This window comes from Adelges cooleyi, unplaced genomic scaffold (assembly GCF_023614345.1).
Source record: "Adelges cooleyi isolate 19-005CV unplaced genomic scaffold, UGA_ACOO_1.1 ACOO_flye_CR_arks_rails_tigmint_CR_PRNA_108, whole genome shotgun sequence".
In the NCBI taxonomy this organism is placed as follows: Eukaryota; Metazoa; Arthropoda; class Insecta; order Hemiptera; family Adelgidae; genus Adelges; species Adelges cooleyi.
Genome location: NW_026095761.1, coordinates 16,004,322 through 16,017,786, shown reverse-complemented (window position 1 = coordinate 16,017,786; position 13,465 = coordinate 16,004,322). Strand labels below are relative to the sequence as shown.

Here is a 13,465-nt window from a genome sequence, read left to right as displayed (position 1 = left end):
ATATATTTTAATAATCTATTAGTTAAGTAAAAAAATTCCTTACGAATTTCACCTAATGAACAAGCTTTTCTTAATAAATTAAACTTTTAAAAAATAGATATAAAATACATTTTGTCCGATTGAAACTTGAAAACCACAAATAATGTAGATAAACAAACCGTTACCAGTTACAAACTGTTGTGTCTTTTTTTTTACTAATTTTTGGTCGGCCATAAAGGCAAGATTTACATAAGGTAGCCGGAGGAAAATTTTTTTGTTGTATTTAACTCCCTACCGTTAGATTTAAAAACATAGGTTCAGATTTTAGCTACCCTATAGTTTCATATTCTCGTAGTAATCGAAAATATTATTCTGTACAGCTCGATAAGTCAACAAAAGATACTATATTGACGCAATTTGTAAACTTCTATTAACCGTTTCAGTCGCTGAGTTTGATGATGGAAAAAAAACTACGCAATTATTATTAATACAAACAGTAATAATAATCGATGTACATTAATAATAATAATATTTCTAAAAAAATTTCAAAAAAGTATAAGTATTTATATATATATATATTTTAATACTGAATTATTTTTATAGTTTTACATGCAAATAAAATGCATTAATTTTCTAAAATACAACGGTGTAGGACGACCCAAAGACAATGAATATGTGGGTTTTTTAAAAAATAAATATATTATAGTTCATTATGGCCTGTAGCAACTGCCGGTAAAACCGTAGCAAATTCGGTTAGCGGCAGACTTTTCCAAAATGCGTTGTTACCGGCATCAGGCAGTTCCGTCGGTTCGAAAGTCTGAGTTTGGGTGATCTTAATTAGTTGCAACGGGTCTGCTGGATTCTGAGACACTGGCGACCAGGAAGTGCCATTACTTGCTTCCGGAATACTAATATAATAATTATAAGTTAGTTAATTATTAGTTAAAAGTCAGCAAAGCATAGGCATTCTGACTTATTGTTGTTACTCACCCGGTTTTTATGAACGACGCCCAAACGTTTACCATGACTGGAATTAATTTGGTGTCCTCCGCGACTTCGTGCGGATTACCATACAGAGTCTTTATGATATACATAGTATCGTCGCCATGTGCCACACCTTAATGTTTTTAAAAAATCGACAGAAACCCAAAAGCAGAATAAATAGGAAGTTTTAGTTGCTATGACCGTATCGATGATTACTACTTACCCAGGCCTTCGGATGTACCGGTCGCAGAGTATTTGTCCGAAAGGCTGTCTCGGCCTCTGTAAGCGAATTCATAAAAGTGCACCGGAGATGTATTTTTCGAAGCCAAGTACTTAGCAGTCCGAGCTACGGGTTCTTTGAAAAGTCTATCGGTGACCATCTATGTGCATTGTAAAAACATAATACAAAAAATCGTACTACACAAATTCTAACTGCTACTTACTTGGACGATTTGTGCCGTGGTGGCGGTCGATATCGAGCTGTTGCCAAAGTAGAATGTTTTTATAGTTTGAGCTATTTCGGATCTTCTTGTTTCGTCTGCGACGGTGTAGTTGTAATCCAACAAGAACGGGGCAATTTCTGACCATTTAGTGTCCAACTCCACGAGGGCTTTGTCCTGGGTTACCAGCTCGGCAGCAGGGTAAAGGCCGTCGTCTTGGGTAAAGCTGAATAACGCCGGCACGTCTTGGACCGGTAGGTTTTCGGGTACGTCTGGCAAAAATCGTTCGACGCCCGCCAACTCGACCGTCGGACCGAACACCGTAAACGGATTGAACATCCAAGGCTAAAGAGTAAACACCATAATTTTATATTTCCTATTATAACTTTTAGGGTTATTAGCTACTATAGTTGATAGTATATTGCCAGGTAGCCAATATTTTTCATCTTACTTATGACAGGTAAACCGTATAAGGTAAAGTATTTATTTATTTTTATAATTTTTCATATACACTTGCAATTATGATCTGACATATTTCCTACGATTTTATCATCGGTGTACCTTAAGAAAAACTCTGTATGTTTTTGTTGTACAGTGCCATTATAGATATCATTTACAAGTTTTTTTGAGAACTAAATTTGTAGACATTTAAAATTGTAATATCTGTTCCTTTTTTTTTATTTGGCGATTCTGAAATTCTAGTTCTTTAATACAAATATAAAATTGCATGAATTAAATAAAAATAACAACTATGACGATAGCCGTCAAATCGACCAATCCAATCCACTTATTACATCAATACTTTTTATATCAATCCACCTTGGTGGTCACTTCAGCATAAAGTATTGCATATTCTATTATTACCCAAAATAATTACTAATACAAATTTATTGAAAATCAAATATTCTCAAGAGGCAGTTCTGATAAAAAGGGCGTCATTCTTTAAAATTTTAGACGGGGCAAGGTTAGATTAGGACTTCTTTTCATCCAGCTAAAATAAAACAACCCATACTAAGTCGCTCCTCCGTTTATAAAATCCGATGATTATTGTTGGAGTAATTGCTGTTACTTGTTACCCTCTTACATTAAGTCTAAAATATATCAATGGATTTAATGTGGTAGTTGGAAATATCTTAATTCACCATGAAATTCTTTAACGATTGGACGATAGCAACTCCTGGTCTTGACCGAAGGCACTTGATAGTGTCTTTGGAATAGTATGTGGGACATCCCAGCAGATCGGCCAAGTGTTTGGTTTTTTGTACAACGTTTTCTGCGTATGCCCAAGGACAATGTATGCTTCCACTCATGGCGACGGCTCGGCTGAACAGACCTTTAAGCAAATATGATACGAGTCATACAAGTGAACCATATATAATAGTATGTACATATTTTAATTCTTGTATAGATAATGTTATATAGTTTAATGTTTATGTTATGTGCCACGCAAGAGATTAAAATTTTGTAATCCTTATACGTATGCAGTGGAACCTCCCATCATTAACCCTCTTTATCAAAGGGCAAACTAAGAAGACTTTATGTGTCACTTTTAAATGTTATCTAAAAACGAGGATTAAAAGATTGGCGCCAAAGTCTGTGTACACACGCCGTGTCAGATTCGTGCGTTTATCTCATAACACTGTCAACTCTAAGCTCGTTTACAAACGAGTAACGTATATATCTGTAACAACTATGAATAAGTGTGTAAGTATAATTTTGATAAAAATTGACTAAGTACGATAGGATGTAGTCCGAAGCGCCTAGCACACCTTGAATAAATGTCTAACTCGTTGGACCAACAAGAAACCCTTGAGAGAGATGTGAGTTCTTGATTATTACATGCTGATTTATGGCAGCTGGTCAGTTTAAAATCGCTGCCCTGTAAAATCACTGAAATCGACTTACACACTTATTAACAGTTGTTACAGATATATAAGTTGGCTCGATTAAACGGGTTTTGCAGTTGAAATGGTATTTACAGTCGGATAGTTTTTAATAGGAAAAAAAGAAAGACACAAGTCGTACCAACCGATCAATGTCAAATAATAGGAACAGCTGTTGTTGAAATAAATGAAAATTTTAGATGTAGGAAGTGAAGAGCAAAATTAAAAAAATTTAGATTACCAAAAAAGCATAACAGCCATAAACAGTGAAAAGGAAAACACAAATAATATGACCATATGACCCATTACGACACCACTTTCCGGTAAGTAAGACCGGTAGGAAACAAGCGAAGCTGGATGCACTCAATATAATCGCGACAGTGCTGTGAAACGGTGACTATCTCTCTAAAGATTGACGGATGGACCCGTCAGTGGTTTTAAAACGCCAGCTAACTAATGATAACATGGATAAATCCGAAAAATGATCAAATTAATAGTTCAATCCATGAAAGTTCTAACACGTTTATAGGTTTTTACTGGTTTTCCAAAAATAGGGTATTCATAAATTATGCAATTTCTCAAATGACTGATTCAATCAAGTGCTGTGTAAATCATTTGAAATGTTCCGTTTCCGTCAGGGTATTTGTTTAGATATATTAAGAGTAAACTTTCTTTAAGATTCTGGAATTCTAATTATTAAGGAACATGTGATGAACTTACCAAGAGACATTGGCGATATCATATGGTAGTTGACGCTAACTGCACCGGCTGACATGCCGCTAATGGTGACGGCTCCTGGGTTGCCTCCGAAGGCGGCTATGTTACGCTGTACCCATTTCAAAGCGGCCACTTGATCTTTTAAACCATTGTTACCGGGTACTATTTCGTCACCGGTGGAGGCGAATCCGAAAGGACCTAACCGGTAGTTGAATGACACATAAACCATGTCTTGTGTGTCTAACAGATATTCGGGACCGTAATCTTTGCCGGCTCCGAATTGGAAGGCTCCGCCGTGAATGTACGCGACCACGTTCATTAGACCCCCATTCAGCAAACCGTCTTGAGGTAACTGTGGGATTATTATACGATATTAAACGTGGAAAGGGATCTCTCAAGAATTGCATAGCAAAAGCGTTTTCCAGACGAACTAATCAGAAGGAGACAATTTCGAATGGAACAACAAACGCTTTTAGAAAATTCCTTTGCTTATCCTCAATACTTTTCTGTTTGTACGTCATCTGGTTAAACGTTCTGTGTCTGCCGTCTTCCCCTTGTTATCTCAAGTGTTACTTAAAATCTACTCGTTATTAGTAAAAAATGTACAAACGATCGTCTTCAGATCTAAAACGGATACAACTTACCTTGGTTGTGTACACGTTAAGGTACAGACAGTCCTCTTGGCCCGTCGCAGTGAACTTGTGAGTTAGGCCAAGACAGTCACTTCCGTGGATGGTGGCGTTCCATACTCCTATCCAAGGTTTTACGGGTTGTGGTTCCTGAAAGCAAATAACTATGTACTAACATGATAACAATCTGTTAATATATGACGGCAACATAGTTTTTTTTAGCGTAACATAATCGAACTTACCTAGAAATTATAGATAAGAAGTACAATTTTAGTATACTAGGAAGTAAGCTTGAACACATAATTTATTTAAATAACCACAATATGTTATTTTTATTTAAAAATAATACTATATAATTTTATAAGAATGTAGTAAAAACAATGTAAAGATTAAGCTGACAATGGATCATTTATGTTGGGGACGAGACTTTTAAATCTGGATTAACAAAATTCTACTAACATCTTACTATTTTCAAATATGGTAAACATCTATATTCATATCTTTTGAGAAATATTATACGAAAAAAATTGATCAAATTTGAAAAATTCTAATTGACTGATTTTAAAATCTTACTAAACTGTTCTTTTATTGTACTGACTTTGTTCTAAACGACTAAGTACTCATACTTAATTCGCGCCTATTCGTGTTTATAAATTATACAAACACAATTTTGATGTTATATTTTAAATAAAAACGTGGTACATAAAATACAGACATCACCACTGTGTGTAAATGCTGTATGCTATTAGCCAAATGTATTTGCAGTATAATCATTAAGACGTACATGCAGTCACATTTTTTACCGACAGTCAACAAGTCGCTTAAAGTAATATTGGTATAATTTTAAGATTATACTGTAGAATAGAAAAATACGCTTTTCTGTTATCTTTATTCTGTTGATCAAATGTATGTTTATTGGTAATTGACACTAATGAAACCTAAGTACAGACTTCTGTTTAAGTATATTTAACATTCGATATAGTCGAGCAGCGAGTTATACTACAAAATATTTATCAATAATGACAAGTTTACAATTTAAGTCGCTGATTAATGTGTACAGAAACAAACACGAGTGATGTGTCTAGACATTTTATTTAAAACTAACGTTTAAATTTAAATTTTACTACGGGATTTAATTGAGAAACGGTCTGCGCAGTTATACAGAGTGTATATCTGTCAGATGACAGATCGTGTGTATACCCCATATAAAATATTTACGAACATTTGACAAGTTATTTATGATTTCCACTCCTTAAAAAAATTATATTCATAAGTTAGCCGTTTGTAGTCATTTGGAAAAATTGTATCAACTGAATAGATTCTTGACTATAGACTACTCATTGTCAGTTATGAAATTTGAAGTTTTGTATAAAACGCAATAATCGTATATCTAGTTGTAAATTTGTATGCAGCGAAATATTATTTTAAAGGTAGAATATTATGAGTGGCATTTTATTTAAATTATTAAAAATAAGAGTTCAATATGTATTTTGTAATTGATTTGTTTTAGGAATAGTACTACACATATATTAAAAATGTATTTCTACATTTCTACAATTAGATTTTTCTAATAATGAAATTGTTCAGTGTTTTAGCGACAAAAATAAAAAATATTATTGTCTTATCTCAAACATTAACATAAACTAAAATTGACATTAAAAAACTAACTATGAATAAAAGCAATTATTTACAAAATGTATTTAATTGTGTTGTTCCAAATGTTTTATGCTATTAGATAGCCTATAGCTAAAGTTGATTGTTGATATTGAGGTGGGATAATTATGTACATAATTTATAATATTAAAGTAAAAAAATGTATAATATTAAAGTTTAAATTGCTAATGATTTACATTTTAAATTTTATTAATAAGTTTTGCAGGGTGAAGAAAATAGTGCACTATAAATTATCATATATTTTTCTATTCAAATAAAATAATGCATACAAATATACAAAATTAGTGAAAATTGTACTAAGTAATACATATTTTTTAATATTTAGAATAAATATTGTTTCAAAATATGTGTAAAATTTGTTGTGTCGATTTTACACGAAATAACTCAAATTTAACTTGTAAACTGACAATTTAGTTTATCAAAACGTATTTGCTTTTCAAGTATTTTAAATAACTTAAATACTCGACCAAGTGTGTATTTCGTAATCTGTATTTTTAACTATGCGTTAATTATTATTTTGTACTTTATAGTTCTAAATAATAATATTAATAGTTAATTATTTTGAAACTCGCTAAGTTGTTGGTTCTTAATATAAAGTAAAGTATATTAATTTTATAGTATTTTTGTTCGTGTTGTGTAGCGAATTTATTTAATACTCATTCTGGTTAATAATTTTTAAAATAGCTTTGACGCGTTTCATGAGTGGTTCACCTATTGAGTTGTATATTTTATTTATTTATTTTTTTTTAGTTGCACTCGACTGTAGCGCTCTCGTGTTTCATAGCTGTTATTAGTGTGGTGATGGTAATAGTGTTTACAATGTATTTCGGCTTGCCGGCGTTGCAACGTTATCACAGTGCAATATTACGAGTAACGAGTATTAGCTGTTATATAGTAACAATGTTATAGAGTATCATTTGAAACATCTTATATTCAATTTTACCTTGAACCGGTGTTTGTGTACAGGCGGACTGGCATAAGGTATTCCCACGAAAGCGTATATTTGACGGCCGTTGATTGTTTGCTTGAAACTGCCGGCTAACTCGCCGGACTCAACCCGAACTCTGGGAACACTTGCCAAGTTTTGGGCATGAGCCCAAGTTAAAAAAAAACAAACGGTCAACCATACAATTTCCTTCATATCTTCAAAATCAAAACGCAGAAATTTTTTACTACAGAATAAAAAACGCTGTTATAACACCGTTTGTAGCTCTTGACGTTACGAGACTGTCGACAGAAATGCTTTGATCTGTACGAGCCTTAACTGTTATCTCGACACAAAATAAATAAATTTAATAGTATAATAATTCCAAGGTCAAAATATGCGCTCCAATCAAAAACAATTATTTGCGCGGTAAACACACAGCAAGGCGATAACGGTTAATAATATAGTGTTATACAATAAATCATTCGTCTGGTGTTTGGTTAGACTAGTGTAACTAGCAGACACATTTTCAACATTTATACTTACTTGTGAATAAGATTTATATTTTAAATAAATAGAGAGAAAGGAGTAAGAGACGGGTAGACAGTAATTTATACTTTATTATTCCATAAAACTGGTTGTTTTGAATTGTAAACGATCACAGCCGAACCTCGCCAGCGTTGATGTATCAAGATAAGAATTCAATATTAAGTAACAAGTGCGTTATAAAGGTAATTCACATGTATATAAATGAATAACCATAGATTTTTACAGCAAAAAAATTCAACTCTAATAATTTTAATATCTAAAAATCAACATAATAATATAATATATGTCTTAGGATAAAAGATAGCCATTATTCAGAATAAAAAATGATTTATGAATTTTATTAATAAATACAAATTTTTAACTAAACACTTTTATTTATGTTATTTTTATTTTGTGATATCTTGGAGATGCTGATAGTACCCGATGTTGTTGTTATTATGGATGACTTTTATGGAGCACTCCTGTACTTGGTCTCACATTGCAGGTAGCTGTTGTGTAAGTTTGGTGTGCCTTATTATTTTTGCTCTTGGCAAGTTTCCACTGTATTTTTTATGACTCTTATAATTCACACACACACATATATAAAGCTGTTATTTTTAAACTTCGAGTCTTAGATTAGAATATCATTAACGACTCGTGGACTTTGTATCTTAATATATTGTGTTTGTACATTTTGTTAGCAATTTATTATTTAACTAAAACAAATTAATAGCGATCAATAGGAATGAAAAACAAACGTATAATGATAGATAAACACTGTTTGGTAGTTATATAACGCGTGTTAATACTTAATAGGATTATCATAAAAAGAAGCGGGGTACAATGATGGCAATGTAATTGGAGAGAGTCGCGATAAAACTGTTTGTGCAGTGTGAACACTCGCCCATTCGACGACTGTTAGCTCATCATTTACCTTATTAGATACATTATATTATTATTTTAATACCATAACACTAAAGTGCTAAAAAAACACTGATATGCGGCTGCTGTTCGGATGGACGTTAACGACTGTGGTCGTATTGTTGTCGTGCAATCTTAGCTGCGTCCAAGCATTTGATCAAGTCCCAGTAGTAGAAATCGACAGTGGACTTGTGTCGGGTAAAGTGTCGAAGACTTGGACAGGAAGGACCGTGTTCGGTTTCGAAGGAATACCGTACGCCGCACCTCCAATTGGACCGTTAAGATTTCAAGTGAGTCTGTACCGAAGGCACATAGATATTACAACAGTTTAGGTACCTGTACTGTAATTTACCTATTAGTTTGATAATAATAACAATAGTATATTTGATGATTTCAGGAAGCTCAACCGTTAAAACCATGGCTAGGGATTTGGAACGCCTCGACACCGGGTAGTAGCTGCATTCAATACTCACATGAGACTTATGATATCGAAGGCGATGAAGACTGTCTGTACTTAAACGTGTACACCCCAAGGGTAAGTCATACGAGTGCTGTGGGTGTGATTTACAAAGCTTTACGGTTTCTATTGTGTAGCTTCCCGACCAAGACGACCTCCTACAAGGTCGTCTACTAGACGTGTTGGTGTTCATTCACGGTGGCGCTTTTATGTTTCTCGAAGGGTCCTCCTTTAAACCAGACTTCTTGTTGGACAAAGATATATTGTTGGTCACGCTCAACTACAGACTGGGTCCCATAGGTAACGTATTCGCTATGCACTGAAATACTGTATTGTAAAACTGCATTACTATATACAACATACAAAAATGGTTATTTTTCAAAAACATAATATTTTGCCTACATCTCAAAATTGTGTTAGAATTTATAAAATAAAGAATAAATGCTAGGTACGATTTTCGCATGTTTTGTAAACCTTTATAAATTTCCTTTACCTTAAAGTCTCTATGGACTGAGCTCTGAGGTATCAGGTATCACATCTATTACTTTTTATCACTATTAATCGTGCGATTGGAGCTCCTAAAAAAATATAAAATTCTGGAATTTATAAGTGTTACATTAATAATTTGTAATAATATTAGACGGCTGCGTCAAGTATTCTTTATGATAGAGCATTGGAGATGTCTGTATATTTTGTAATCGTTTGCTTTTAAATAACAATAAATGAAAATGAATTAACAGCAGGGAACTCTTGGAAGACGATCAACATTCATTAGTGTAGTTGGTACAACGTACTGTTAGCAATAGCGTTTTTAATTAATTCATATTAAAAAACGCACACAATCTTACATTGACAGCAAACGAGAACAATGTACGCGTCTGTAGACCTTGACACAAAAACGGCCACAATACCACAATTTGTATTTTTTTGTAAGTTCCCACTTGTGGTTCATTTTAAACGATTAACGGTTTTTCACTACAGGTTTCTTCAGTACCGGAGACGCTGTAGCGCCGGGCAACAATGGCCTAAAAGATCAAGTGCAAGCGCTGAAATGGTTGAAGAGGAATGTGAATCGATTTGGTGGTAATCCGGACAAAGTCACCATAAGTGGAATGTCTGCAGGAGGCGCAAGCGTTCATTACCACATGCTGTCGCCGTTGTCTAGAGGTCGTGCAATCTAAAAATTCACGCTTGTGTACTTTGGGTCTATAAAGGCTAATTTTATATTAGACAATATAAATGGGAAATATTTATCATACACTTAGTTGGTTTTATTGCGGGATCCTTGGGGAAAATATTAAAACTTATGCGTGAGCCATCTGTGTAAGAGTACATTGGGATACAGTTTATATATTTCTGAGAGTTCCTGTTAGACTTACGGTCTAAAACGGAAAAAATCATTAAATGCGAAATCAGTATTTATAAACCTAAGGTACAAATGTTATTCTGACGGCATGTTTAACTGGCGATGTTCGTTTAAATAAATTGTTTCTCTATACCATATAGGCCTATTCAGTAAAGCATTTTCACAGAGCGGATCGGCCCTTTGCCCATGGACTATCACCGAAGACGTGCCGGCTAAATCGGCAACGATCGGCGCTTACTTAGGTTGTCCCACAAAACCTTCGTCAGTATTAGTGGAGTGTTTGAGCTCTAGACCGGCGAGGAAGATAGTAGAAGCGGTCAAATTATTTATGGTAAGTGATGGTTAACCTAACCCTCAAAATCGTCTGATCCGTCGTCGATATGTCTTACAGCCTTTCATGTACAACCCTTACTCGCCTTTTGGGCCAGTGGTGGAGCCTCCCGACAGTGAGATACCCTTTCTTTCCGAACTGCCTTACCGGATACTGGCGAAAGGAGAAGCGGCCGACGTCCCATGGCTGTCGAGTGTCGCCACCCACGAGGGCCTTTACCCGGGATCCGGTAATAATTCTCAAATCAATAGCATAGTTATTGTCGTCGCATGAACCTGTAGTAGGTCTCATCTTTACGTGTTACACGATACATATTATAGAGTACGTCAACAACGAAGCATTGCTAAATCATATCGACAAGAACTGGAACCAAGTGATACCGCATATACTAGACTACAATTACACGGTACCTTCGTCCAGGATAGACGAGGTATCCCAGAGGATAAGGATTGAATACATGGGTGAACAACCGTTGGTCAAGGGTAAAACGGCCGAGTTCATCCAAGTAAGTACGAGTAAAACCAAGTTAGCCGGCAATAGAGGGAAAGTGACCGTGATAATGTAGTATCGTTTAACGTGTAATCCAGATGATAGGCGATCGGTTGTTCGTGGTGGATATCGTAAAAGCCGCCCAGATCCAAGCTCAAGTAGGCACGTCTCCGGTGTATATGTATCAATTTGCGTACCGTGGCCGCCATAGCCTTTCGGAACTTTTTTCCCATTCTACAGAGAATTACGGTAGCGCTGATAAAGAGTGTTAAATAATCGTTTCAAAGGTCACAAGTTAACATTTATTTAGGGGCGAGTCATGCGGACGATACGGCGTACGCGCTTCGCACTAAAATCATAAACGTCGAAGAATCTGAAGAAGACAGGTCTTTGGTACCGATAATGGTGGAAATATGGACTTCGTTTACTAAGACTGGGTGAGTTTTTAATTTACGCTTAAATAACATGCACAAGTAAACTTTATCACGTTCAGGGATAGATAATAGTTTTTAAGTATAATAATTAATTACTAATTAGTAATTGGTTAACAGATATTGGCTACAGATATTTTTTGATTTTTGAAATAATCTCAAAAGTTTAAAAACACTGTTTTGCATAATTTTCAGCGTGATTGTAAATATTATAAACTTTCTATATTTTAAATATATACTCTTTGTTGAATTTAGAACCAGTTTTAGAAGTCATGTAGAATTTTTTATTTTGTTTTAAGCAAAGACAAATTTTCGTTTTCTACGTTTTTTTACAACTTCGGAGAATTATTTAAAAATAACCAAAAGTCCTTAAAAAACATTGAGGCCAGAAAAAAGTCACCTTTTGGTGTAAAATATCTTAATAATAATATAAATTTAATAACTCAAAATAATTTTACTATAATTTTGGCTAAACTCTTATCTGGTCAGACTTTTCAACAAGTCTGTTTTATGAAGTCGCCTTCAAAGTTTTCAGAATTTCAAAATTGTCTATTAGGTTGAAGATTAAAACAAATGTAATGTAATTTGTTATTACTTATTTTTAATTGAATAACACATGTCGTTGTTATTTTTAATTTTTTAATTAAATACATTTTTTGAGATTTTTACTCAATTTAGCCATAACTCATATTACTATGCTTTTCTTTTTACGCGTCTCCCACCCCACTTTTCCACATCCACATAAGTCTCATAAGTTAAGTCTACTTACACGTTATTTCATATTTTCCTTGCTTCCCTTTCAATGAATGTTGCTTCTTAGTATTTAGGTATGATCAATGGTAAATATTAGTATAAATTGAAACGTGTTGATTATGCATAAAGGAAACCATCAACGGGTGACAGTTCTATCGAATGGGATCCATTGAGTAAAGACCTGAACGAGACTACTGTGCCGTACTTAAAAATAGCGTCACCAAAAAACATATACATGGAATACGGCGAAGAAATGGGCAGAAAAAGTTTTTGGGATTCGTTGGGGTTCAACGAAAACGAGCAGTACAATTTCTACATGGGGCATGTATGCAGTGAGGACGAATTTTGTTACACTATTTCATAAGTCAATGCTCAATTGTGACGTCACTAGACAACTTTGTTGAGTACGGAGTACATATAAACAAATATTATAATAATTTAAAGTAATATTTTGGAAAAAGGTTTTTGTGATCTTGATTATATTATTTAGATGATCTTAAGATGCCCCAATGGCTACTTTACTAATTTTGTAAGTTAAAGTCTTTTATTATACTTCTTTATTTAAAAATAAATTTAAGATTTTAAATTTGCTGTATTTATGTTATATGTTTAAACCATTTGGGTGGGTATTGACGTTAGTGAACAGTCCTCTAAAATAAAATAAAATATTAAAAAAGAACTCCGTAGCTTAAAAACTGATACACAGTTATTTACCTCAAGATATCATTCAAATATTCTCAGATATTGGTACTATAACAAAATGTGATTCCACCTACCACATCTTAAAAATATAACTGATATACATAAAACTCCAGAAGAAATGCAATTTGTCAACACATTTTTACCAATAAAATTAACTTTTATCATTAAATGATAAGTTCAACCAATTTGAGATATTTATGTTCAATGAAAACGTGTTTATGGACGGGACATACCAATTTCGATTAGTCAGTTGGGG

At 33.9% G+C, this 13,465-nt stretch overlaps 2 protein-coding genes across 2 annotated transcripts; one reads left to right on the top strand and one right to left on the bottom strand.

Annotated features, from left to right (window-relative positions):
- Positions 1 to 533: 533 nt before the first annotated feature.
- On the bottom strand, positions 534 to 7,564 carry LOC126838507 (esterase E4-like). The gene is made up of 8 exons (XM_050573002.1): positions 7,250 to 7,564; positions 4,648 to 4,782; positions 4,007 to 4,355; positions 2,546 to 2,736; positions 1,407 to 1,748; positions 1,187 to 1,343; positions 970 to 1,096; positions 534 to 887 (listed from the first exon to the last, which is right to left on the bottom strand). Exons 1-8 carry the CDS (start codon positions 7,445 to 7,447, stop codon positions 680 to 682), a joined length of 1,707 nt encoding a protein of 568 aa, XP_050428959.1. The 5' UTR covers positions 7,448 to 7,564; the 3' UTR covers positions 534 to 679.
- A 171-nt stretch (positions 7,565 to 7,735) lies between these two features.
- Positions 7,736 to 13,093, top strand: LOC126838497 (venom carboxylesterase-6-like). Its single transcript, XM_050572990.1, has 11 exons — positions 7,736 to 7,962; positions 8,576 to 8,970; positions 9,078 to 9,215; positions 9,275 to 9,437; positions 10,119 to 10,304; positions 10,644 to 10,834; positions 10,895 to 11,063; positions 11,155 to 11,339; positions 11,422 to 11,572; positions 11,634 to 11,760; positions 12,637 to 13,093. Exons 2-11 carry the CDS (start codon positions 8,758 to 8,760, stop codon positions 12,869 to 12,871), a joined length of 1,758 nt encoding a protein of 585 aa, XP_050428947.1. The 5' UTR covers positions 7,736 to 7,962; positions 8,576 to 8,757; the 3' UTR covers positions 12,872 to 13,093.
- Positions 13,094 to 13,465: the final 372 nt, after the last annotated feature.

Bases quoted from the DNA above. Each gene is read 5' to 3' on its own strand.
- LOC126838507 (XM_050573002.1), bottom strand. From the start codon at position 7,447: ATGAAGGAAATTGTATGGTTGACCGTTTGTTTTTTTTTAACTTGGGCT. The intron at 2,737-4,006 runs GTAAGTTCATCA...ATTTGCTTAAAG, and splicing joins GATATCGCCAATGTCTCTTG to GTCTGTTCAGCCGAGCCGTC. The intron at 1,749-2,545 runs GTGAATTAAGAT...TTTACTCTTTAG, and splicing joins AATCGTTAAAGAATTTCATG to CCTTGGATGTTCAATCCGTT.
- LOC126838497 (XM_050572990.1), top strand. From the start codon at position 8,758: ATGCGGCTGCTGTTCGGATGGACGTTAACGACTGTGGTCGTATTGTTG. The intron at 8,971-9,077 runs GTGAGTCTGTAC...TGATGATTTCAG, and splicing joins TTGGACCGTTAAGATTTCAA to GAAGCTCAACCGTTAAAACC. The intron at 11,340-11,421 runs GTAAGTACGAGT...CGTGTAATCCAG, and splicing joins AAACGGCCGAGTTCATCCAA to ATGATAGGCGATCGGTTGTT.